Raw genomic sequence first — 25850 nt, 5'->3', positions numbered from 1 at the left:
CTGAGCCACGTGCGCCAATGAGAACTTTAAAGAGAGGCATGTGAAAACGGTTTGCAACCGGTTTTTTTATAAAAAAACAATTTAGGTTGGCAATGTCAGCATTAGTTTGATAAACTTCGAAAGCTTTGCTCGCTGTTAGATGTTATCAGCTGTTAAATCAGCTGGCGGTGTACATAGCTAGCGAAACATAAATGCTTATCAAAACAACAACTTCTCGAATATTTATATACTCATTTCTCCCTGCACTTTCTGCATCTATTCTGTCAATCCTTTCGAGACTGTATGAGTAGAAAGCAAGTGGGCTCTTTTACAAGGCTATTGCGCATATTTATCTGTCAGTCCTTATGGAAATTTCATTGTATATCGGTGGCATGGCACTTTTTGCAATATCATCAGCGATTTTATTTCGCGAAATTCCATTGTAGCCGGGATGCCAGTATACTCATATATTTATAACCGGCTTTCGGTAGTTCCTGCACCTGCTGCCTCCCTACCACTAAGGACATTCTCTGGCTTGATGTGTTGCGGTATTATTATTTTAATTGTCTTTTTTATATCGACGTTTATATATATAACAACTCAACGCCATCACTACTTATAGCAGAACTACTGACCTTACTATTTTCAACCCATAACATTACAGTCAGGAAGTATGTTTTTATTCTATCTCATTACAACAACACAACAGCTATATGACACAGATTTGGCTATATTAAAATGTCAAGCTTAATTTAATACTTCCACAAGTTGCCTAGATATTTAGTAAGCGGGCGCCGGCATGGGCTCACCAGCAAGTCCGTGCAAAATATTTTGGGCCGCAAGAATTGGCATGCCGTCCCGTATGCGCTTGATAGCCGAACCCAAATGAGGCATAACCACTGAAAGGAGAGAAGCGAGAAACACACTTAATTGATTGGTGTTAAAAGCGTAGAACATATTTCACATACATATACATACATACATATGTATGTGGATAGACACATAAAATAAGTTAGAAAGGAAGAATGCCTCACAAAACGTATTCCTGAACTACTAGATATGAAATTTCTTGAAATGAGGTCTAAAGAACTCACCAACATTTGGCAGACTCTTTATCCTGCAGGCATGTGCCGCTACCAGACTGTGACCATAGTATACCAATCATAATCGTACAGCATCTTCTGTCCAGTAGGAACTTTGTATATTTCCGATTTATCGCTATATACACGACGTTTTCAGTTTTGCATTTTCCTTGCCAAGCTTCTGTCCAGAGTGACGGAAGTACACCACACTTGGCAAAATAGTCCTCATTGCCCTCGATGACTTTATGATCTGACACTCAGTAGAAGTGAACTAGCTTGATTCTGGCAATCATCTCCTACTCTGTACCACTGTAGGTGTTACTCTGGATCTACGATGCATTAGACTTCTGTCCCAAGAAATTCTCCCGAAACATTAAAAGGCAAAGCATTGCGAAAAATTCAACTCTGCTCTTGACCCCATAATACTGATCGTACTGCTTGATACCACTAACAAAACCACCTTCTGGCTAAGATGAACTATTTCGGACTGGTTCATATATGAATACATTTCATAAGTATAGAAATAGTCCGAAACAAATTAGGCAGAAAGAATTTTTTTTATTGTGTTATCATTCCAACAACATATTCAACTATGTGATACAGATTTGGCACAATTAAATTCTCAATTCTAATTTAGTAATTATATATGTAAGTTGCGCGGATATTTAATATGCCGGTGCCGGCATTGGTTTACCAGTAAGTCCGTGCAAAATATTTTTGGCGGCAAGAACTGCGAGGTCCTCTCGGGTACGTTTGGTAGCCGAACCTAAATGAGGCATAAGCACTAAAGGAAGAAAAGCGAGGAAAACATTGAATTGATTGATGTTAATATGGTAAAACATGTTTCGCATTTAGATAGAATATTTCAAAAGCGATTATGATTCTCAAAAATATTTTGGAAAATAAGTAATGGTTCAATAAAAGGTATTCTTGAACTACTTTAATAATTAATAAATAGATATGCAATTTTTTTATACGAAGTCTAGAGAACTCACCAATATTTGGCAGACTCAGGAGAGGATCATTCGGAGGCAGTGGTTCTGGGGTCATCACATCCAGGCCGGCAGCGAATATCTGATTTGTTTTCAAAGCTTCATACAAATCTTGCTGATTTACAACACCTAAAAATATTTCATTAAATCAGCACACGAACGTCTAACCACCATATCACATCCTACCTCCACGTGCAATATTCACCAACACGGCAGTCTTCTTCATTTTGCCAAAAGCAGTGGCATTGAAAACACCAGCGGTCTCCTTAGTCAATGGAGCAGCAATGATAATGAAATCACTCTGAGCAAGCATAGTGTCGAAGTCTACTTTCTTGGCATTGTACTCCTTTTCGATTTCCTCAGAAACACGACTACGGGTGGTGTATAGGACACTATCAATGTCAAAACCGGATAGACGCTTGGCGATCGTCTGAGCGATACCACCAAATCCATAGAAACCCACCACCGAGTTGCGAAAATCCTGACCCAACATCCAGTTTTGAGTGTAGGTCTCCCAATTGTTGCTGTATTAAGAATAAGTATACAATTAGATAAAAACGTTTATGCTATGTTCAAACTTACGTCTCGATCTTCAGACGTCCTTCGTGGAAACGACGCGCTGCTGCCAACAACAAACCAACTGCCATATTTGCCACTGCATCGTTTTGAACGCAAGGTGTATAACCCAAGGGTATCTTGCGTCGCTTAAACTCTTCCACGTCTACAAAATCGGTGCCCCCAAATCTAGTGGAAACCACTTTCAGTTGTGGACCTATGGCATCAAGTATTCCTTTATCGAGGGGAAGATGCGAGGCCCATAATACAGCATCTACACCTTTGCACTTCTCCAGAATCTCCGAACGTATCGGCGGCACACTTTGGCAAAAGATTACCTCATAGTCATGCGACAATAAGTCAATAGCAGCTTGTGGAGTTGCTGGATGTGTGACTAAAATTTTGAGCTTTTCACTTTGTTCTGACATTGCCAACGCATACTTCTAGTAGTCGTTTGTGATTCGGGTAGTGTTCGGTAATAAGGAACTGTAGGAATGTATGAAGAAAAAAAGTAATGTTAAAAGATTTATGAAGTTCGCGCTTCACTTTATGCTATTATTATTTTTATATCTCAGATACCTTAGAGGGTAACCCAACCGACCACCAAGGGAGAGAGTTATCTGTTAGGAAAATAAAAGGTGAAGTATGTTTTGTACTATAAGTTCTATTAGATCACATGAGTTACAAAGCACGCTTCTGATGTTATGAAATCTTAAACTTGATATCATTTTTAGTTCTCTTTACTTCATCCCTGTTTTAGCATATAACTCAATTAGCGGAAATATATAAATATATTATGTAAAAACGTTGTAATTTCAAACCAAAACACTTCCCTAGGCTTTGGTGAAAACTCACATTAATTTTTTTTTTAAGTAAAAAACGTTCCCAACCCAACCGAGTAACACCGCATCCAGTGTAATACTAAAGTCACAGTAGCAAATCCACTAATTTAATTGTGCGATAAGGAAAGGCCAGGCACATTTAGGATAAAAAAAATTATTAAATATATACTCGTACATATGGTAAGTACCTATGCTGATAACTAGTACGCATAAGTGCGAATAAATTTTAGCTCGTCTGCCCGGAAGCATCTACAGATTGGTTATCACTTCTACCGGTTGATCGCGCAATCAGCAATAATGTGTTTGTCTCCTTATATACATTTACTCGGCAAAAAACTTTATTAGTCTGGCACAGGTGATTTGGTTATCAGTTCTAAAACTAGAAATGACCGTTGGAGTGTTTATATAAACGTTTTCCACAACTGTTCGAAGATATGACAGTTGTCACCCAGTGCTTTTATGTGTTGTTGACGGAAATCTATTGGAGCACTTATACGAGTATAAATTGTGTCAAAGAAGTACCCGGAAATTTGAACTAAAACGCAAACAACTTATCCATCATCTAAATTTATTATATCTCCTTCAAAATAGGCCCCTTCTGAGGCAATACACTTCTTCTAGCGAACAATCCAATCAGCGAAACACTTTTTGAAGCTATATTCCGGGATGACCTTCAATTCTCGTTGCGAATTAGTTTTGATGTCTTCAATGCTCGTTTTGAGAGGTTCCACGAAATCGTTATTTGAGTTTTGGAAATAGGAAAAACTCACACGGGGCCAAATCTGGAGAGTACACTAGTTGTTCGATGATATTTGTTAAATTTTTTTCGTTCACAATGATCGCTTTGTGCGCTGGTGCATTATCGTGGTGCAAAATCCAACTGTTGTTCCGCCGCAAATCTGGTCTCATGCGACGAACCTTCTCTCTCAAATGCTTCAAAACGCCAAAAACGGTCTCATGAGACATGTCCATTATTTGGGCTATCCCTCGCAAACTATAATGACGATTTTTGAGCACCATTTCTTGTATTTTATCGACGTTTTCTTCAGTTGAAGAGGTCGGAGGCCGTCCTGAACGCGGCAAATTGTTCACTTCTTCTCGCCCTTCTTTTATTTGACATAATGTATTCTAATCTCGTGGTTGTTATACTGCAAATAATCGTTAGACAAACAAAAACATAATTTTGCCTTTGCTATCACGAAAATATAAAGTAGTAGTGGAAAACTAGGAGATTAAACTTCAAAACTGAGGTATCCCAAAGATACTCCAATACTACCAATTATAAAACGATTCTTAATCTGCTTCCGTGTTTATTTTTCTTTTATTGTATGTATAGAATTCTTATTTATTGGAATAATTATGTACTGCCTGTCTAGCTCTTAAATTTGAGGCCACTGACTCAGAATTTCGGTGGGAAATTTCTATTATTTCGACTCGTTGTTGAATTGTATATCTTTCCATGATATAATGGCAAAGTTTACTGAAGGCAAATGTTGAATAAGCGGGAAAAATATGGCGTCGTTTGCTGTCCCTAACGGTCTACTTTGTAGTGGAAACCCTATACATTTTTTGGACAAAAAGATATTTCATTTTTGTTCCAATCACACAGTTATGAAAGAACAATACTATTTCTACTTTGAGTGTGTTATATCATAAGTAGTGACAACTTAGGTGCATGCACTTGTGGTGAAGAGGCCTGTCAATCTTATTCATATAATTCTAACACTTTATATGCCATTCATTTAACTTTGAGTTTAGGGTTTTCATGGTATTTGCACTGCAAAAAAGAAATTCAAAAATCAGTAATTTTCTTGGTTTATGTTTAGAAAGACTACCTTAAAAAATCATTTCGCTAGATTCGAAAACTTAATGATATTTTCGAAAAAATGTTCTGTAGTAAAGTGTTATAAAATTTTTCTTTTCTACCTAGCAAGTGTAGCCACTGTCTCCTAATTCGCTGAACTATGTCAATGGCGTCGTGTATTTTGTACAGCTCATCGCTCCACCGACTGCGATATTCGCCGTTGTCAATCTCGAAAACTCGCAACGCCTGCTCATTATATGTTGTCATCGTCCATGCTTCTGTACCATAAAGCAAGACAGAGATGATGAGTGACTTGTAGAAATTGTCTTTGTTCGTCGAGAGAGGACTTTACTTCTTGAGATCTAAACTAAATTTATAATAGCGGTATAAAGACAGCTCCTTTTCATGTTGTCAAAAGCAGCTTTGACATCGACGAAGAGGTGGTGGGTGTCTATCCTCTTTTTACGCGTCTTTTCCGCGTGGTGAATATCTAGTCAGTTGTTGATTTTCCACGTCTAAAGCCACACTGATAAGGTCCAATCAGCTTGTTGTCGATGGGCTTTTATCTTTCACACATTACGCACATTTTTATTTTTTGTTGAGGAGGCTTATCCCACTTTAGTTGGTGCAGATTGTTCAAATTCAAATAAAAGCATAGTCCATAGGTCCAACTCATTTTCCTAAGATCCCTTGGATGTTTCGCTTCCAATTTCAGTTTCAAAGACGTCGCTACGTTATGACTGAGCAGGTAAAAACTTCATCGAAGGAGGAGCCAAACATAATAATTAATAAATAAAATTAATATCTGATTTGTGGTATTCAAAGTAATCACTAACAGCAGTTTTTCCAATCCTCTAAGTAATTAAAACCGCAATTTTTTGTGATCTTGTTGACCTCCTTCTTCGATGCAGTTTTTAAATTTCTTGAGAAATTCAAAATTCGCGATAATTTATAAACAAACCTACGTTCGCAACGTATGTGGTACACGACTCCTCCCAACTCTGCAAACGCTTTGCATTAGCTTAACTTATACCACCAAAGGCCGAAGAAGCCCACCACAGAGCCGCGCACCTGTGACCCGTCAACCACTTGCTGCGCTCCATACACCAAAGAGAACTTTAAAGAGAGACGTGTGATAACGCTTTACACATTTAACAGTTCTTTTATAAAAAATTAACTAAGGTTGGCAATGCCAGCATTAGTTTGACAAACTTTGAAAGCTTTGCTCGCTGTTAAACGTTTCAAGTGCTATTAAATCAGCTGGCGAAGTACATAGCTGGCGAAACATAAATGCTTATCAAAACAAAAACTTCTGAAACATTTGTGTCTCTGTATTTTTTGTCGATATCGTCGTGACTTCTGCCCATCCGGCTCGCATGTGGTGCCAATAGGTTGTGGCCTGTCATTAGGCCAGCAACTGTCCTCCAATCCTTTCGAGACTGTGTGAGTATAAAGCAAGTGTTCTTTTCGACAGGACTATTGCACATATCTATCTCTCAGTGCTGATGGAAATTTTGTATATCGGTGGCATGGCACTTTTGCTATTTTGTTTCGCCGAAATCCGTATACTCTATCTACTGTCTCACTACCGCCGAGGATATTTTCTTACGTGATGTGATGCGTTATTATTACTTTAATTGCTGCATGGCTATCGACATATATATTGATAATATTGTTTCTGCGTAGCTATCTCAGTTCGGAGAGCAAGAATTGTATAAAATTCAACACCGTCGCTACATACTACTAACCTTACTATTATCTGCCTCTAACGTGAAATGAAGTACGGACAAAAGTAATCCTTTGAGCTAAAACATCTTAGAACAACATGTACAACTATGTGATACAAATTTGTCTTTATTAAAATGTCAAGTTTAGTTTAATACTTCAATATTTAATAAGCGGGTGCCGGCATGGGCTCACCAGCAAGTCCGTGCAAAATATTTTGGGCCGCAAGAATTGACATATCGTCCCGTGTCCGCTTGATAGCCGAACCTGTATGAGGCATAACCACTGAAAGAAGAGAAGCGAGGAACACATTTAACTGATTGATGTCAAGAGCATAGAACATGTTTCACATTTAGGTAGCATATTTCGTCACAATTAAGTTAGAAAGAGACTAATGCTTCTTAGAAAGAATTACTAAAGAACGTTAATGATTAAATAAGTAGATATAAAACTGATATAAAACTGTCTGATACGAGGTCTAAAGAACTCACCAACATTTGGCAGACTCAAGAGGGGATCATTCGATGGCAGGGGTTCTGGTGTCATCACATCCAGGCCGGCAGCGAATATCTGCTTTGCTTTCAAGGCCTCATACAAATCTTGCTGATTTACAACACCTAAAAATATTTCATTAAATCAGCACACGAACGTCTAAGCACCACACCACGTCTTACCTCCACGTGCAATATTCACCAGTACGGCAGTCTTCTTCATTTTGGCAAAAGCAGTGGCATTGAAAACACCAGCGGTCTCCTTCGTTAAGGGTGAAGCAATGATAACGAAATCACTCTGAGCAAGCATAGTGTCGAAGTCTACTTTCTTGGCATTATACTTCTTTTCGATTTCTTCAGAAACACGGCTACGTGTGGTGTATAGGACACTATCGATGTCAAAACCGGACAGACGCGTGGCGATCGCCTGTGCGATACCACCGAATCCATAGAAACCCACTACCGAGTCGCGCAAATCCTGACCCAGCAACCAGTTTAGAGTGTAGGTCTCCCAATTGTTGCTGTAATAAGAATAAGTATACAATTAGATAAACAAGTAAATATGTTATGTTCAAACTTACCTCTCGATCTTCAGACGTCCTTCATGGAAACGACGCGCTGCTGCCAACAATAAGCCAACTGCCATATTTGCTACTGCATCGTTTTGAACATGAGGTACGTGACCCAGCGGTATCTTGCGTCGCCTAAACTCTTCCACGTCTACAAAGTCTATGCCCGCTGATTTAGTGGAGATCGCTTTCAGCTGTGGACCTATGGCATCAATTATTTCTTTATCGAGCTTAAGGTTTGAGGCCCATAATACAGCGTGTACACCTTTGCACTTCTCCAGAATCTCCGAACGTGTTGGCGGCAGACTTTGGCAAATGATTACTTCATAGTCTCGCGATAATAAGTTAATAACAACCTTTGTAATTTCTGGGTGAGTGACTAAAATTTTGAGTTTCTCACTTTGTCCTGGCATTTCAAACTCGTATTTCTGGTAGTCGTTAGCGGATTTTTGGTCTGTTTGTGATTCGGTTAGTCTTGGGTGAAAAGGAATTGTGGGAATATATTAAGGCAAAATGTATATGTTAGAAGGGCTATGTTCGGGTGCAACTGCTGTGTTTGATTGCAGATCTCTGAAGTCTGTGCCTTATTTAGAGATTTATCTAATCCTTTTTTAAGCAAAATTTGTTTAATTTCTCTTAGACTGAACCGTGGTTTCTTCTCAAAAAACAAAACAACAGCTTTGGCCCCACTTTTAGATGCCACATGATTTCCATACCATCTTTCTTTTTTGATTAAATTGATTTATAGCGCTTTTATCAGTTTTTAACAGTACCGTTATATCATCCGATTTCATTCATTTTCACCCTGTCGGTAGAAGTTTTTTAAGATTTGTACTCAGCAAATTTGGTCTTTGTAGCTTAAGTGGTTAAGGAAATATGTACATTAAACTTATTAGAGGGCGGGCCCACGCCCACTTTTTCAAAAATTTTGCGCACAGGTGCCCCTTGCTACTGGGATCCTCTGAACCAAATTACATTACAAATTACTTTCTACCTGAATTTGGTACTTAGTTGTAGCACTTTATATGTTTTCGGTTTTTCGCGTTTTGTAGGCGTGGCAGTGGACCGATTACGCCTATCTACGAACTTGAAATTTTTTTTAATAAGGAATCTGTACACCAAGTTTCATCAAGATATCTCAATTTTTACACAAGTTGCAGCTTGCCCGGACAGGCGGACGGACTAACCGGATTTCAAATTTTCTCGTGTTCCTGATCAATTATATATACATATATAAACCTATATCTATCTCGTTTTGTTTTAGGTGCTACGTACATATGTACAACCGCTAGGTGAACAAAACTGCAATATTCTGTAGCAACTGCTCGCATGAGTATAAAAATAAACAACGGTTGGTGTTTGAAAGTAAAGGTTTGATTACAGTACTGCAGTCTTTGATTTCAGATCTTTGAAGTCTGTCTCTTATGGCATTAAGGGATATATCTAATATCTTTTTAAGCAAAATTAGTTTAGTTTACCTTACACTGAATAATGATTTCTTCTCAAAAAGCAGAACAACAGCTTTGGGCTCACTTTTAGATGCCAAGGGATTCCTTCCTCTTTCTTTCTTGTAATATATGTTTCCAGTTTCCCCATTATAGACCAGACCAGCTCTTCACAAATGTACAACTTTAAATACTATGCAGTCTTTTAAATTCGATTTGAGACCTTTAGGCTGTTTAGTTAGAAAGGCTGCTTAAAAACCTTTATTGTATGACGACACGACTTGACACGATACGATTAAAGAAGATCGAAATACTGACTGAATTGTATGCGCCAGTGATAGCAATTAAACATTTGTTCATTTTCAGAAAAAAAAATTACAATAAAAAAAGAAATGAAAACGGTTTTGTGTGAATTGATCGCCCAAAGCAAAGATGCTATTTTTTGAACGCACTGTATTTATGAAGAACGAGTTCTAGACAACTTAACCAAAACTTAACTCACAGATGACTGCTATCCAGATATTGCAAAAACGACCCTCAGAATCCTAGCATAACCGACCAAAAAGCTTTACTACTAATTCTGTATTTATTGCAGTGCTAAATATTGACAAACGCCAACAGAGAGTATTTTCTGTTCGCAAAATAAAAAGAGAAAAAACGAGCGTATGTTTTGTACTCAGCGTTCTTAGATCACATGTATTACCAAGCGCGATACTGATACGAGTATTGTGAAATCATATAGATGAATTTATTTTTATACAAGTATATCGATATTTCAATCGTGATCTAAACATAACTCAATTAGCTGAAGTATAGTGTGTAAAAACGTAACAACCTCAAACTTAAACAATTCCCTAGACTTTGCTGAAAACTCACTTTTATTTATTTTTTATGTAAAAACCGTGTTCTTACCCAACTAAGTGCCACCGCGTCTAGCGTAATACTAAAGTCACAGTAGCAAATCTACCAATTTAATTGTGCGTTGTGGAGAGGGCAGACACATTTAAGATAAAATACGATTACATACATACATACACATATACATGAATACCTATACTGATAACTACGCATAAGTGCGAATAAATTTTACCACTTCTGCAAATCTTGGTTGTCACTTCTACCGGCAGATTTCTAAATCAACAAAAATGCCTGTGTCCCAATGACAATTGACGTATTCCTTTGCATACTAAGTACATATACATACATATATTTGAGCAAAATCACGTCAGGTGGATTAGGTGCCTGAATTTTAATTTTAGCTTGAATTTTTTTTAATGACAATTTGAGGTAATTTTAATTTAAAAATTGTTTTTAAATCAACTTTAAAAAAAATCGAACTTTACGAACTGTTCGTGAAAATTTCGCTTGCCGTAAAGTATTTATTTTTTTTTCAATAAAACACATACAAGTATTAACACCTAGTTATAAGTAATTTTTGTTTTATCATATTGTTAATTAACTTTTAAGTTAATAGGCTCCAAATATCAGTTATGGCTTTTTCCATTTTTTATACTTCGAGGACCCTAAAGCATAACACGTAATTTCTTCATTAAGGATGTCCCTCCGGCTTTGATCCTTGCAAGTTTCAATAGTAAAGAATGCGCGATTACACCCGAACTAAGCATTTCCTTACTTGTTAACATAAGTTTCTTCAATTTTTATTTAAAATATGAAACAACAATAAATGCGAACAAGTATATACACACAGACATATGTACATAATAATATTTAAGTGCATTTAGTAGGCGGGACAAACCATCGGTTTACCCTCAAATGCATTTAGTATGTTATTCGCAGCTGTCAGTGCCATTTCAGAAGTCGTCTGCATTGTCTGGGTGCCCAAATGTGGAATGACGACTGTAAAGAGGTAAGCAGATAAAAAATATTTAAATAAACGATTAAGCTATAAAACACTTTAGTCCAACTGTAGAGACTGTATCTGACTTTTAGAAAGCATTTGGGATGTCGCTAGATTACTTATTTGAATCCTTCAATTATTTTAATTTATAGCGACTTTGTTTAATGATCTTACCACAATTTGGCAGCTTCATAAGAGGATCATCTGCAGGAAGTGGTTCTGGTGTCATTACGTCTAAGCCTGCAGCAGCAATTTCACCATTTTTCAAAGCGTCAACGAGAGCTGATTGAACAACGATGCCTAAAGGCCGCATGTAATAATTATAGATAATAAATACTGTTCCAAATATTAGTTTAATATGCCTTCTCTTACTCACCTCCTCTGCCTACATTCACGAAAACACAATTCGACTTCATTTGCTTAAAAGCGTCAGCATTGAATTTTCCGCGCGTCTCCGCCGTCAATGGGCAAGTGACCACAAGAAAATCACTTTCGCGCAGTAGCTGCTCGAAAGGCACATGAATGGCGCCATAGGGATTTTCGTGCGTCGAACGTGTGTGGTATATGATTTTGGCTGCCTCCCAACCCTGCAAACGCTTCGCAATAGCCTGACCTATACCGCCAAAGCCGAAAAAGCCCACCACAGAGCCGCGCACCTCCTGACCCATCAGCCGGTTGATGCGCTCCGTACGCCAAAGAGAACTTTAAAGAGAGGAATGAGAAAAAGTTTTACTCGTGTAACGGTTCTTTTATGAAAAAATTAGGGTTGGCAATGCCAGCATTAGTTTGATAAGCTTTGAAAGCTACGCTCGCTGTTAAATGTTAACAGTGCTGTTAAAGCAGCTGGCGAAGTGCGTAGTTTTCGTAACAAAAATATTCATCAAAACCACAACTCCTCAAATATGTGTGTACTCACTTCTCAATCTCCTGTCGTCCGGCTTGGAAATGCCTGCCGGCAGATATCATCAATCCTACGGTCAAATCTGCCACTGAGTTCTTCACTATGCCTGGAGTGTGCCCCAATGGCATTTGACGACGCTTGAATTCCGCAATATCGACGTAATCAATGCCCGACGACATGGTGGAAACCGCTTTCAATTGCTTGCCCGCGGCGTCGAGTATCTCGCCATTGAGCGGTTGGTAGTGCGCCCAGAAAATAGCATCCACTCCGGGCAATTTGCCTATTATTTCGGCACGCGACGGCGGAACACTCTCACACACTATTGTTTCACATCCGCGTTGTTGGAGCAGCTCCAAGGCTACTTTGGGTACATGCGGATGGGAGACGAGTACTTTGTGGAGACTTCGCGTTGGACTGGCCATTTTTATGAATAATTGTTTTTGCAACTTTTATATGTCCACCGTAGGAAATAGTTCGGACGACACTAAACCCACTCAAGGGCAATAAGCTTTTATGTTGTTATATTCTAATATTGTCTAAGCAACTGCATACATACATACTGTTACGCACAGACTTTTGGTACAGTGGTGGCCACAGAAAGGTGACAAATATTTATGACTGCTGGTTGTTAGCTATCTATTGAGTATTAACATTATGTGGCAAATATTACATATACTATATATGTATGTTTGTACATTAGGATGGGTCAGAAAGTGCTTTTCATAATTTTCCTTAGATACCAAAGACCACTGAAGCTGTTTCCAACAAAACTCGTTGGAATGAAGCTTTTCGAACATTTCTTTCCTAACTGCAAAAATGGGTTAAATCAAATGATAACCACGCTTACTCCATACATAACGGTTAAAATCTTCCAAAAGAATATTATCTGTGTTATTTTAATGAAATTAGGTGAATAGTTTCTCTGAATACGAATGAAATTAGTCCGGATCTTGGTCTTAACCTCAAATCCTTACTGATTTCCGACAAACAATTATGGTTGCTTTTAAGTCATATGGCACCCAATTTCTTTGACTAAAAATACCATAAATATCCGGCTGGTTTTAAATGTTCTGAAACATCTGTTTGAGTAACTTCGAAGGAATTTGCGAGCTCTTCCTGTGTTCGGCAACAATCTTCATCAAATAATGCTTCCAGTTCCTTTTATTCTAAATCAATCACCATTTTTAAATCCTACAAACGTCAAGTGCCAACAGTATATGACGACTCTCAGTTGTGGTCCTTTTCAAAATAATAAGTATTGAAGATCAACTCACCGCGAAGCAATTTTTGAGCTAGAAAGATCGGCATACATATTTCAATAAAAAACAAGCAAAAACGTTAACTTGGGTTGCCCCGAAGCTATAATACCCTTCATAAATAGAAAATCTGCCTTACAGGAATTTGATTCCGGTAGCTCCGGTTGATTAGCTGCTATATACTATAATACTCGTAGTCCGATCTCAACAATTTTCTCGAACATTGTATAGCTATGATGGGTGTCAAAAGTCCGGAAGGGTATCTTGTCAAGTATAAAATTGTATATTACAAGGACTTGAATCCAAGAAATAAGCAGCTTTCCTGGGAGAAAAAGAGTTTCAGATCGACATCTTAAAAATTTGAGGGACTACTTTGCGTATATACAGACGGACGGATAGACGTACATGGCTAAATTGACTCTGCTTATCATGGTAATCATTTATATATAATATATACATTATAACGGATAAATTTATGAGAGACCAAAGAACAAAAAAATAGCGTATGAGGAAATGTTCTATGGATCATGCTGAGCACCTGTGCTCAAGAGACTATGGGCGTAAAACCGGTTTCGAGCCAGCAAATTTTAAGGCGAAGTAGCTTTCCAATGCATGTCCGGAGTATTGGAACAATGGAATAATGATCAATTTACGTCAGCTCTTGGAAAAACGCACGAATATAGTTATATACCCATTATGATTTTTCTAATCTTATCATATAATTAATAAGTCTTCTTCTTGTGTTTACTTTTATTGCAGTTAGTTGATTTGTATAAATTTATAATTATGTTTGAGTGTTTTGTCCTACCAAGCGATCTGTTAAGAAATTAGTATGCAGGCGAGAACATTGGTTCCCCTGCGAGTCCGCGCAAAACATTATGCGCTGCTATCGTGCCCATATCAGTGCGGGTGCGGCGGGTGGCGGAACCCAAATGCGGGACGAGCACTGAAAGAAAAAATGAAAGTTAATAAATCAAATTGAGAGCCAAACTGTTAGTAAAAAAATGGGTTCACACACAAACATAAATATGTATTATAATGCAAAATTATCATTTCAAACAAAAACTCGATAACAATCTACCACCAAAGCACACGCCTGCGTCATTAAGAAATTAAAACGAAATTAGAGGAAAGGAATGTTATGAGCGTGTTTGTTGACATTTTGACCTTGGTCGATCAAAATCATCAAAAATTTAACACATCAAAACGAGAACTATGAGGCTAAATGAGAAGATACCGAAATGAGCACCTAAAAGCGAAAGCAATTGATAAGATTGTGGCAGAGTAAAATTAAGGCAGTTTGTCTTTCCCAAAACACTGTTATCTGTTAAAACAAAAAATTACAGGTAAAGGCATCTTATCAACGTTTTTAGGTTTGAACACTTGAATTTGTATTAGAACTGACGAATTCAAGACACATAGACATTTCCGGAAATTTATAAGCTCTTTACATTAATTGAATGCCTTTACTCACCAACATTTGGCAGAGTCAGTAGGGGATCATTTGGTGGCAGTGGCTCTGGTGTCATCACATCCAAACCGGCAGAGAATATTTGATTAGTTTTCAAGGCTTCATACAAATCTGGCTGATTTACAACACCTAAAAATATTTAATTGAATTAGCACACGAATGCCTAAGCAGTACATCTAGACCTACCTCCGCGTCCAATATTCACCAACACGGCGGTTTTCTTCATTTTACCAAAAGCGGTGGCATTGAAAACACCAGCGGTCTCCTTAGTCAAGGGTGCAGCAATGATAACGAAATCACTCTGAGCAAGCATAGTGTCGAAGTCTACTTTCTTGGCATTGTACTCCTTTTCGATTTCCTCAGCTACGCGACGACGGGTGGTGTATAGGATACTATCAATGTCAAAACCGGACAGACGCTTGGCGATGGTCTGAGCGATACCACCGAAGCCGTAGAAACCCACTACGGAATCGCGCAAATCCTGACCCAACATCCAGTTTAGAGTGTAGGTCTCCCAATTGTTGCTGTAATAAGATTAATCATAAAATTAGGTAAACACGTTTCTATTAAGTTCAAACTTACGTTTCGATCTTCTGACGTCCTTCGTGGAAACGACGCGCTGCTGCCAACAACAGACCAACCGCTATATCAGCAACAGCATCATTGAGCACAGTTGGGGTGTGGCCCAGCGGTATATTGCGTCGCTTAAGCTCAGGTACATCCACATAGTCAATGCCAGCAGACATGGTGGAGATCGCTTTCAATTGTGGACCGGCGGCATCCAATGCCTCTGCGTTGAGCTTCTCATGACCGCCCCAAAGGAAGGCGTGAACACCCTTGGCTTTCTCCAAAATTTCCGAACGATTCGGTGGTAAGCTCTGGACGACGGTTACCTCACAGTCGCGCTGCAACAATTCGATAGCCTCTTGTGGCACTTGGGGATGAGTGACAAGAATACGGAATTTTTCATCTTCGCCGGACATTTTGCCTGCGTTTTTAGCAATTGAGTTGTCAGCCGTGGTTGTTGAGGAGATGGCGACGACGAGCAGTAAAAGTTGAAAAATAGAAAATTGTCGTGTCAGCATTTTGCGTTTATAAAAGTCAATGTTGATTAAAAAAGGAAAAAAGAAAAGTTGTTTTCCAAGAATTCTTAGCGCTAGCAAAACACAAAAGTTCTTTGTGTTCCTGCTTCTAGTAGTGAACTAAAACCAGTTCACAAAACTTTCAAACACTAGCTTCTAAAACCGGCTTGCAAATAAGTCCACACATCAATCACTTACAAATGGCTCTTTGCTCTTTCGCGAATGCTGTTCTCGCGCCGTGCGAGATACAGCGCATAATTTTAGCGCCCAGTAAGCGGCTCTGCTGCGAGGCAAACATTGCTCTCTGTTGACGTTCGTTGCAATTTGAAAACTAACAGCTTTAGCTCATAACTCGCCGTGTGCGCGTGTGAAACTGCGAGTACGCGCGAGCACTTGATCACTCGAAAGTTTTCACTGCTCCAAGAGCACACTTTCTTATCGAACTTTTTGCACTCTGCTCTCTGTTCAGTTAATACACGACAGTAAATCAGTTTGCTGTTTACATCCGAATGTCTTAAAAGTACAAAAAATGAAGTTTTGTTTTCATTTTAAATGTCGAGTGCACGAGTTTTTATTAATGAGTGGTTCGGAGGCAGAAGTTTATTTAGCAGAACTTCGAGATATGACTCCATATTCCCAAATACCATACACGTTGGTATCAAACCGGCCATAAAAACATTAAAAAGAACGATAGGTAGTGAAAACTGTATTTATTTGTCGGTATTTCTTTACCCTGAAGAGAGTATATTAAGTTTGCCACGAAGTTTGTAACAGCTAAAAGGAAATGTCGGAGGTCCTAAAAATATATAATATATACTATAAATGGACAACGAGACGAGTATGAGTGGATTTAGCCATATCCGTTGTACCGTCGGGCGCGAACTAGTCTCTCAGCTTTTGAGATCGTTTTGAAAGGAGCAGGGATCATCAGAAAGCTGCTAATTTGTCGAAACCGCTGATGTCGGACCACTATAGCCTATAGCTGTCACACAAACTTTTTGATCAAAATCCAGTTTTACCTAAGGAATTTGGTTGAAATCGTTCGAGTGGGCTCGGAGGTAGGTGATTTTAACTAAATCTGGATGGGGACACGCCCACCGTCTAAATTTGATACCGACTCCTATAAATCTCTTTAGTACCATATTGGGTTTAAAATTCTATGGCTCTGAAGTACTTTGTTATTGATTGATCGCGCCTTTAACAAAACTGCTATTTGAGGAGGGGACGAGGTGGCAATCCGATTTCCATTTTCGCATTGTCGGTAAGGGTTTTTGAAGGATTTGTCCCAAACAAACTTAATTATTGTAGCTTTAGTGGTTTAGGAGGTATGTACTTTAAACCTATTAGAGGACGTGCACACGCTCAATTTTTCTGCATTTTTAGTCCACAGGTGCCGATGCTACTCGATCCCCAGTGCCAAATAACAGTTTTAGTGCTTAGTTAGATCGTTTTATAGGTTTTTGATTAATGCCCTGTGTGGGCGTGGCTGTGGTCTGATTACGTCCAGCTACGAACTCGTCCTCTTTTGCCACAGAACGCGCATACCAAGTTTCATCAAGATGTCTCAATTTTTACTCAAGTTACAGACTCAACAAATTGATAGAAGGACGGAAAGACAGACAGACATTCACTCGAATTTGAATTTTAACTCGTCTCGTCATTTTGATCTTTTATATTTATGTATATAACCCGATATATAACTCAATTCTTTTAGGTGATACAATTTAGGTGAAAAAAACTATTATATCCCGTAGCAACATGGTTCAGAAGTTTAAATTAATTATTTCCGAACAATAATTGTGAAATCGCTTCTAATTAGTGTTATTATGTTTTTTTCTCCAATTTTATGTAAAATTAATTCAGCAAACTAAAGGGGAAGCACCGTCACACTGTCACACTGTATGCTCTTGCTTTAACACTTTCGTACTCACCGATTTGTTTGTTATTTGCTCAAAATTTATTAATATTTTCAATCCAACTACGTTCCCAGCTAACTTAGCCACCGCACGTCCAGCGTTCTACTAAACTAGTAGCGGTGAATGTCAGCAAGTTTATAATAAAATCGCCGGAGATTACCATTTCACGAAAATAATTGCATGGAGGAGGGGATGGTGCTTATTAGCCACTTCAGATAACATGACACTACGTATGTTCTATTTCATGCAGGAGTGTACTCTATTTTGTACATTCATACATACATACAAATGTATTTAAATTGTTTTTATACACAAGCATGTGTGTAGTTTGAAACTAATCATTCCAATTTCTGATCGTGTGCATTTTATTGCTTTTGACAAACGGTTCATCAATTTGTTTGGTTGACGGTTGACAATGTTTGAAATGAGCACTCTCACATTACGTCATTAAAAATATAGAATTTATCAGTTAAGCAATAAGGCTTATAGCTGTAAATCACTTTTGGTACGTGTGTTTGTCGATCAAGCACGTACTACATATGTACATATGTACGAATTGGAAGAAGTTCAATGTCAAAATAGTCAAAATAACGAAATGGAATTGAAACGGATGGCAGACAAATAATTTGGAGCGGTCTGTGTTGATTTTTTAAATAAAATAATATTCCACACTGACACAAATTTATCACTAGTAGATAAGAGCTTTATCTTCTTCTTTCTTTACTTCTCCTTACTTCAAGTTCGTCGAATTTTTAGAGATTTGAGTAAGTTCACACTATAATAAACATATAAAAATTAATATTAAACTGAACTACTCTCAATTGTATGTCTCGTGTGTTTTTAAGTGTAAAGTAATCATTTGTATTTCTTCATATCTGCGCTTTAAAGCTTTTCCGCAAATGTAATGTAATTTTTAAGTTTATTGCTGGCAACGCTTTCAGCTCTTCCTGCATACTCGTATTAACAGTGGCACCAGCTTTCTGCGCTAACGAAACTTTTAACAGTAGGGCATTTATTGAACTTACATGGCGTGCAAATTAATTATTTCGATAACGAAACAACAACCCTCTCTCTTTTTAAAACAAACCTCAGTAATTTTGCCTTCGTATAGAATATTTTCATTGTGATGTTTTATTCCATTAGACTTAAAACTTTTTATGCATTTCATAGAAAATTTTACTTTTATAAAAATATGTAGAAATATTTTTACTATCAAAATTTCCATTTGCATAGCTCACCCTTATTTCACGACACTTGCTACGAGGTATGACAATTAAGTAATGAGACTGATTCCATAAAAACCGTATATTTGAAAATTATTCTACAACTCTGCCATCCCCTTCAAAGTAGTCCCCTTGGGCAGCTATACAGCGATTCCAGCGCGTTTTCCATGCTTCGTAACATTTCTGGAACGCTTCGACTGGGATGTCCGCGAGTACCCTCGTCACGGCCGCCTGGATGTCGGTAATCGACTCAAAATGGGTTCCTTTGACCACCGATTTTGTTTTAGGAAACAAAAAAAAAAAATCACAGGGTGACATATCAGGCGAATAAAGCGGCTTTTGCAACATAGCGATCCCTTTAGAGGCCAAATAATGGGAACCAATTATGAATCAAATGATTTTTGAGTTGCAGAATTTGTATATTTTAGTAGTTTTTAACAGTACCGTTATATGAGGGGTGAAGGGGATTATCTTCCGATCCCATTTTATTTTACAGTGTTGGTAGGCATGCTTAAGGAATTTGTCGTACGATGACGAGAAACATATACAGACGGACGGACGGACGAACAGTCACCCTGATTAAACTCAATGAACATGTTAAAGGTGATCCATTTCGAGGTTCCCAATTTTTTGCAGAAAAAACACAGAAACTTCAACTTTAATGGGGAATGTTTACTATCATTCGAAAGCAGATTCTATGGCATTTATTTTTTGAAGATTATCTCTTTCAAATGTTGGCCGCGGCTACGTCTCGATCTTGATGACCAATTGACCGGTCGAAAACGTGAAATTATCTGCTCACTGAAGTGTTCTCTTAATAAATTCGTTGATTGATGCGATGTGTGTGAAGTGATGCTGTCTTGTTGAAACCAAATGTCGACGAGATCACGAACTTCAATTTTAGGCATCAAATAGTCGGCTGTTATGACCCGTAACAGTCGCCATTGACGGTTACGTTCTTACCATTTTTGAGGAAATATGGAACGATGATTTCACCGGACCACACCAAACAGTTTTTTTCTGAATAAAACGGCAGCTCTTGAATCTCTTTAGGTTGCCTTTCATCCTAAATTCGGCAATTTTGCTTGTTTACTACCCATTGAGCCAGAAATGAACCTTATCCTTGAATAAAATTTGGCTCGAAAACATCGGATCTTCTTGGAACTTTTTACGAGCCCATAGAGCGAAGCCATGTCACTTAGGAATGTCGAGCGACTTCAGTTCTTGTACAAATCTTAGTTTGTACGCTTTAAATTTAAGATCTCGACATAAAATGCGTTAAGTAATTTCATAGGCTAGTCCAAGTTGCTGCGGACGGTGCCGCAGTCTCCACAGTCTTCGTGTACACGCTCAGCTGCGGCTGCTATCTTTACCTTACTGCGTGCTGGACATGGTCTTTTCAGTCGAATATTATCCAATAATGAATATTGGGTTTCAAGATGGGCGATGGTGTTGCGAATAGTATGCGATCCCTTGTTTGCCTGAGTAGTCCTCCGATGTTGACCAAAAGTTGAGCGAAGCACGCAAAACACATTCTTTACAAAACATGTATTTTCGTCATAAGCTCACTAATCTGTCAAAAAAGGGTTATTGGAAAAAGTACCTCTACTTGAATCAGTCGCTTTAGCCCTTGAGCCAACTCAATTAGATTTATACATACAACCGTTAGATGAACTAATAGTTTTGTTAGCAACAAGTTGCCAGAGTATAAAAACAAATAAAATTAATATATTATCACAACACAAATTATTTTAATTGAATTATTTTACCTTCATAACTTTTTGACAAATGTCGCACGTTATTTGTTTCGCTGATTTTAACATTCAAATGAACTACAGCAAGTATTCACCTAACAGAAAAAAATTTGTTTGTCTCATTTCGAAGTTATTTTCGAAAAAAAATTATAAACATATAGTATATACATAGGTTTTTATGTCATAAATATATGTGGTACATATGTATGTATCCAAACTACATCGTCTATTTTCATATCTCACTTACCTCTAGTGGGTAAATCCAAAAAGGTATGTATTATCATACATTTGAACATTTGATAACAATTTATTCGTTGCCATATGTGAAGATAAAAATAATGAGAGATTGTTACGAGCTTTAGTTCCCCTCTTTTCACATTTGGCATTTGTAGAGCTATCTTTAGTAAAAAATAAAATCAAGAACTTCAGTTTTAGATAGTTAGTTTTGGAGCATTTGAATATCGTTTAGTGCATTCGTTTTTACATCTTAACTATAGGTTTTCTAAGGATAAACAAGAACCTGGCATCGTGACAATGCCGGGAATTAGGGCTTATTGAACCTTTGAAATAATGTATTTTTATACGTCATCAATATGACAGACGAGTTGAACTCCCGATGATCTCCAAAGACATCTTGTATTTCAGCACAACCATTGAATTCCCCGTACTCTAATTGGGGTCAACAATCCGCACTTATGCGACTGTAAGATAATTTTGATCAAGAATAGACCACAGCATTTCTGCTGAGCTACTTGGCTTTATCAAAGTTGATCGTACTGCAGTTGTAGATTTTAGTTCTTACTGGACATTGTCCAACAGACATTAAAGTTCTATAGAGAAGGTGGAAACATCGAGGCTTTTTATTCTCCATTATCCATATTCCATTACGTTCAAATGTATCGGCTGTCTTACCTCCGGCAAATCAGAAGACATAGCCGAAACCAGCATTAATCATCTCAACAAATTTTGTTGTTCTAGATGCAAAACATTTTTTCGATTTCTAAGAGACTTATGTTCTATTATATAAGAGTTTTATGTTACACAACGAGCCGGCGTTCTAAACTTCTCAAGTTAGATCTGTGTTAGTATCGACATCAAAGTCTTACCTAACCTAACCTGATGACTATTTGTCCGTCCGTCTGTACAAGCGACAACTTTTGTGCAAATTAGGAAATCTTGAGGGTTAAGTTGGTATATTTAATTCCCGGAATTGGAGCACTGTTAGGGCCAAAAAATGTTGTTAAGAAAAAAAGGTTCAACTGGTATAAATATTTTCCCAATAATTACTTGTAGAAAGTTATAAGGTTCAGTCGTTATTAGAAAATACTCTACTCGCTATCAAATCCAAATTAATTAACATTTATGGCCTGCCTTTTTGAAATTTATTTGCAATAAATTTACAATTAGTTGCAACATTGCTTACAAATGATAATTCAATATTTTGTCTAGCCGTTTGCCCAATTCAGCTCATATCCGTTAGTACAAAGCAATTTCCGTTAACGAACCGCCATTTCACCTTAATTTAAAAATTCCAAAGAACACCGAAAAGTTCGTGGTAGTTGCACGAATACCACTAGTAGGTGCAATACTCGCTCAACGCTGTCTGCCAGTGCTGCTCTCCTGGTGCAATTGGAGCGCCATTGGGTAAAGCTGTACACAAAAAATCACGCTTTAACTGTGAAGATACCAAGCGTTGGAAAAGTCTGGCGAAATCTTATAAAAGCATCACTTTTGCTGGCGAATCTGCGACATGTGCTTCCAGAGAAAGCACAAAGTGCACTAACAAGACGTAAGCAAATACGCTGCACACTGTTGGATCTGTAGACTTACCGTAGTGCAACTTGGAGGACAACAAACACACAGCAACCAAAAAGGCGAAATGCGAAATCAAGCAGATACCATGTCATAAGTCGTGCGCCCCAGCTGCTCTTAGCCGGCACACAATTGTGCAACTCAACCCAAAGGGAAACATATTAGCATCAGCATGAGTCAGCTGCCCAGCCAACCACATGCCTACGTTCTGTTGAGTCCCCGCTCTTGTAAGATTTGTCTACCGGGGTAGTGCTAAAGTTTCCCAATTGGAAGCGAAATGGTTGTGCCGGCGAAGCAATCAAAGCCACAACATCTCCTGCTTGGATCCCTATGTCGTTAAACGCGTTCCCCACTAAGGCCGCGTGGGCGTATACCGGCCACATGGGAAATCCCCAACTGGTATTTTCAATAGGCAATCAGCCGGCATCGCAAGCAAAGCAAGCCACCAGCGTCAATCACAGCGAAAGGGGCCGGGACCTAAACGTCGCTCGTGTGGAGAAATACAATAACAACATACCGCCAGCGAATGCAATAGCATGAATGAATGAATGTCAGTGGAGTGGAAAGACCAACAAAAATATATTGAAGAAAAAATTATTTCGAAGCGAAACAGAAAAAATCCTAAAATTGTATGTGTAAACAATGTGAAAGGTGGCGGCAAACGGAGAACGAAGTGAAGTGAGAACTCCAGCCAACAACCAAGTATCGGTTGCTGCTATCTTTTGTGGTTGCGCTGTGGCGCAGGGGAAGCAATGGCTGCTGACGCAGGGGAGCAGCCCAAAAGTGCATGAAGGCCGCATAGGAATGGAACGGAGGAATGAGAACAAGCATAAGTATGTGTTCCAGCATGGAAATTTACACATATGTACGTACGTAGGAATATGCGAAAGCACGTGAGTGCTCTCTGACAACGGCGTTACACAAAAATGCGACACAGCTGAAGTTGATGCCCAGAAAGCCAAAGCTGGGAATTAGTTTTATCTGGAAGGAGGTGTTAGCTGGCACGAACCGCGAGTTGAGTGCTTCTAGATAGTACTGCATGCTGGAACTGCAATGATACAGTTAATGGAATTTTAACCAAATTTCAGACAAGTAACGAACTTTTGCGAAATTTTTTCACGCTGAAAAGTTATGGTTGTTATTATCAGTTTTATGGTGGAAAATACTTGAAATGGAGAGCTTATCCTTGGACAATATTATATTAGCGAAATTTGATTAGTAAATATTTGTCCAATCCGATTAAAGGAGTCTGGAAATAATCCACTATTCTTTCTCGAATAGAACATTTCAATCAACATATAATATAATATATAAGGGTCCCAAATGCAGCTGAAGCTCATTGACGACCTGTCTGCGAGAACAAGCTACAAAGTTTTAATAACAAATCTCGAAGAAAAGCTTCTAGATAAAATATCAATCAAATCATTCACTTTTGCTCTCAACATGTTGCGTAAAGAATAATTGTTTAATTTAATCTCCAAAGTGATATACTCGTATGAACTCAGCCGTCTTGTGACATACCGTTGTTTTACCGGTTGTTATTGTTTGAAGCGGTTATCTAATTCTCGTTTGGATGGTAAGGTTTAGGTTGGTTGTCATCGAAGTCATCGACAGGCAGACCTTAGAAACATGTTGTTTCGTTGGAGTCGGACAAGAGATAGAGGAGTGTTAGATGAGTGGGATTCAAAGACGTGGTAAAAGTTATGCGGGGACTCTTTGAATGCGTTGTTTTCGGTTAGGTAGGTTAGGACTTTAATCTGCTACTGTATTTAGAACGAAGTTATGCAAGAAATACCTGTAGGATGGGACTGACAGAATGAGCAGACTGTAGGAAATGTCTAGAGCAGGGCATCAGGGAAATAATGGTGCACTTGTCCCGCATTGGCAAGACTACGCTGTAAGCATCGGGGGTCCGCACGATATGATACACTGGACGTATTGATAAAGAGGCTGCAGAATCTGTTAAGATTCGTGTCAAGCGCAGGTTGACTACTCCTCTTGGACTTAGCAAGTTGACTCCATCTGGTATCGCAAGGGACCAAACTGATCTGTGCGTGGCCCATTGGCCTACCAGATTATCATAAGCTAACTCCAGATTCTTGAGGCAACTTGAGTTCTTCGTCGGCTCTGGGTCGTCGTTTTATTCCATGTACGCCACTGGGTGGGTATCTGTGAGTTTTAATAGCTTCACTATGAATTGCGGTCGATGAGTGTCTGAAGTTTGTTGCGTCCGTAATCTGGTTGGTGTACTGTTCAATGTTGTCGACGTAGTCATGGAATGACCTTTTGATGCTGCCAGGGTACGTCTTCGCTTCAAGCAGACTACTTTAGAGATGATTCGAAAACATCCCAGCGGAAATTGTTTGGAGAGGAGAGCATTGCATTCCTTAACCGGAAGCATACATGCATTACTATGTGGGTGTTCGACAGAAGACATCAGGTCTGATGTGATGTATACGGACCGGAGCTGAGATTAATTTTTTATAGTACAATTGACATTTTAGGCTCCACCCTAATAAATTTATATGTTTCGGAACTAAGATGGATTGTTGGATGGCTTATCGAAAATCCAAATATCCAAATAATAATCACAAAGTTTCCAAAGTAAAGAACTGACATGGGCGCTCTTTTCAGACCGAAGCAAAGGCGCAACAGGAAACGAACTCCAAGCACATACACATGTAAACACTCTTTTAATATTTACATAAATGTACATAGCTCCACTGCATAGAACTCTCCAAATATGCCTACATGCAGTCACACATTTTTTTTCACCGCAGGCGCATGCCAAAGCAATACTAATAACTGCAATGGCAACGCAAAGCAACAACTTGCCTGGAGCTGATGAAGTTATAACGGAGTGTATTGGAGCTATTACTGCGACACTTGGGGTGTTGCCCTACGCCACACTATTGGCGTCGCCGGGCATTGTCTGTTTTACAACGCGGCGACAATGAAAAATTAGAAACACTGCTCTCCACACAGCTACACACACGCACGCGAATTTCATTTTGGTGGCGTCGCACCGTCAACAAACGACACACGCACCAACGCAGCCATGCTTGGGCCGTACGCCACCATTCGCGCGACCAC

At 38.6% G+C, this 25850-nt stretch overlaps 4 protein-coding genes across 13 annotated transcripts; all 4 read right to left on the bottom strand.

The window, feature by feature from the left end:
* Positions 1-637: 637 nt before the first annotated feature.
* Positions 638-10634, bottom strand: LOC115066684 (glyoxylate reductase/hydroxypyruvate reductase). Of its 4 annotated transcripts, none has more exons than XM_049446577.1 (5): positions 10397-10634; positions 8052-8513; positions 7654-7991; positions 7471-7596; positions 638-878 (listed from the first exon to the last, which is right to left on the bottom strand). In XM_049446577.1, the coding sequence occupies exons 2-5, from the start codon at positions 8450-8452 to the stop codon at positions 760-762; spliced, it is 984 nt and encodes a 327-aa protein (XP_049302534.1). In that variant the 5' UTR covers positions 8453-8513; positions 10397-10634; the 3' UTR covers positions 638-759. The 4 variants fall into 4 exon arrangements, with proteins under 4 accessions (XP_049302534.1, XP_049302531.1, XP_049302532.1 ...); XM_049446574.1 differs by lacking the exon at positions 638-878 and adding an exon at positions 7089-7264 and having other exon boundaries at positions 10397-10466; XM_049446575.1 differs by lacking the exon at positions 638-878 and adding an exon at positions 7089-7264 and having other exon boundaries at positions 10361-10415.
* On the bottom strand, positions 1600-4996 carry LOC105233275 (glyoxylate reductase/hydroxypyruvate reductase). 6 transcript variants are annotated; one of them, XM_049446572.1, is made up of 6 exons: positions 3626-4780; positions 3188-3228; positions 2636-3094; positions 2240-2577; positions 2057-2182; positions 1600-1845 (listed from the first exon to the last, which is right to left on the bottom strand). In XM_049446572.1, exons 3-6 carry the CDS (start codon positions 3034-3036, stop codon positions 1727-1729), a joined length of 984 nt encoding a protein of 327 aa, XP_049302529.1. In that variant the 5' UTR covers positions 3037-3094; positions 3188-3228; positions 3626-4780; the 3' UTR covers positions 1600-1726. The 6 variants fall into 6 exon arrangements, with proteins under 6 accessions (XP_049302529.1, XP_049302528.1, XP_049302526.1 ...); XM_049446571.1 differs by having other exon boundaries at positions 3639-4780; XM_049446569.1 differs by lacking the exon at positions 3626-4780 and adding an exon at positions 3464-3578.
* A 492-nt stretch (positions 10635-11126) lies between the features above and the next one.
* Positions 11127-12744, bottom strand: LOC125775788 (glyoxylate reductase/hydroxypyruvate reductase). Its single transcript, XM_049446578.1, has 4 exons — positions 12259-12744; positions 11719-12044; positions 11517-11642; positions 11127-11341 (listed from the first exon to the last, which is right to left on the bottom strand). Exons 1-4 carry the CDS (start codon positions 12663-12665, stop codon positions 11223-11225), a joined length of 978 nt encoding a protein of 325 aa, XP_049302535.1. The 5' UTR covers positions 12666-12744; the 3' UTR covers positions 11127-11222.
* A 1485-nt stretch (positions 12745-14229) lies between these two features.
* On the bottom strand, positions 14230-18144 carry LOC125775786 (glyoxylate reductase/hydroxypyruvate reductase-like). Of its 2 annotated transcripts, none has more exons than XM_049446564.1 (5): positions 17984-18144; positions 15553-15958; positions 15157-15494; positions 14974-15099; positions 14230-14445 (listed from the first exon to the last, which is right to left on the bottom strand). In XM_049446564.1, exons 2-5 carry the CDS (start codon positions 15951-15953, stop codon positions 14327-14329), a joined length of 984 nt encoding a protein of 327 aa, XP_049302521.1. In that variant the 5' UTR covers positions 15954-15958; positions 17984-18144; the 3' UTR covers positions 14230-14326. The 2 variants fall into 2 exon arrangements, with proteins under 2 accessions (XP_049302521.1, XP_049302520.1); XM_049446563.1 differs by lacking the exon at positions 17984-18144 and adding an exon at positions 16251-16497.
* Positions 18145-25850: the final 7706 nt, after the last annotated feature.

This window comes from Bactrocera dorsalis, chromosome 1, assembly GCF_023373825.1.
Source record: "Bactrocera dorsalis isolate Fly_Bdor chromosome 1, ASM2337382v1, whole genome shotgun sequence".
Classification (NCBI taxonomy): Eukaryota; Metazoa; Arthropoda; class Insecta; order Diptera; family Tephritidae; genus Bactrocera; species Bactrocera dorsalis.
This window is presented reverse-complemented; position numbering and strand designations above follow the sequence as displayed.

Bases quoted from the DNA above. Each gene is read 5' to 3' on its own strand.
- LOC105233275 (XM_049446568.1), bottom strand. From the start codon at position 3,036: ATGTCAGAACAAAGTGAAAAGCTCAAAATTTTAGTCACACATCCAGCA. The intron at 2,578-2,635 runs GTAAGTTTGAAC...TTCTTAATACAG, and splicing joins GGACGTCTGAAGATCGAGAC to CAACAATTGGGAGACCTACA. The intron at 1,846-2,056 runs GTGAGTTCTCTA...TTCTTCCTTTAG, and splicing joins CCTGAGTCTGCCAAATATTG to TGCTTATGCCTCATTTAGGT.
- LOC115066684 (XM_049446577.1), bottom strand. From the start codon at position 8,452: ATGCCAGGACAAAGTGAGAAACTCAAAATTTTAGTCACTCACCCAGAA. The intron at 7,992-8,051 runs GTAAGTTTGAAC...TTCTTATTACAG, and splicing joins GGACGTCTGAAGATCGAGAG to CAACAATTGGGAGACCTACA. The intron at 879-7,470 runs GTGAGTTCTTTA...CTCTCCTTTCAG, and splicing joins CTTGAGTCTGCCAAATGTTG to TGGTTATGCCTCATTTGGGT.
- LOC125775788 (XM_049446578.1), bottom strand. From the start codon at position 12,665: ATGGCCAGTCCAACGCGAAGTCTCCACAAAGTACTCGTCTCCCATCCG. The intron at 11,643-11,718 runs GTGAGTAAGAGA...TGCGGCCTTTAG, and splicing joins CGTGAATGTAGGCAGAGGAG to GCATCGTTGTTCAATCAGCT. The intron at 11,342-11,516 runs GTAAGATCATTA...ACCTCTTTACAG, and splicing joins TATGAAGCTGCCAAATTGTG to TCGTCATTCCACATTTGGGC.
- LOC125775786 (XM_049446563.1), bottom strand. From the start codon at position 16,350: ATGTTTGCCTCGCAGCAGAGCCGCTTACTGGGCGCTAAAATTATGCGC. The intron at 15,495-15,552 runs GTAAGTTTGAAC...ATCTTATTACAG, and splicing joins GGACGTCAGAAGATCGAAAC to CAACAATTGGGAGACCTACA. The intron at 15,100-15,156 runs GTAGGTCTAGAT...AAATATTTTTAG, and splicing joins GGTGAATATTGGACGCGGAG to GTGTTGTAAATCAGCCAGAT.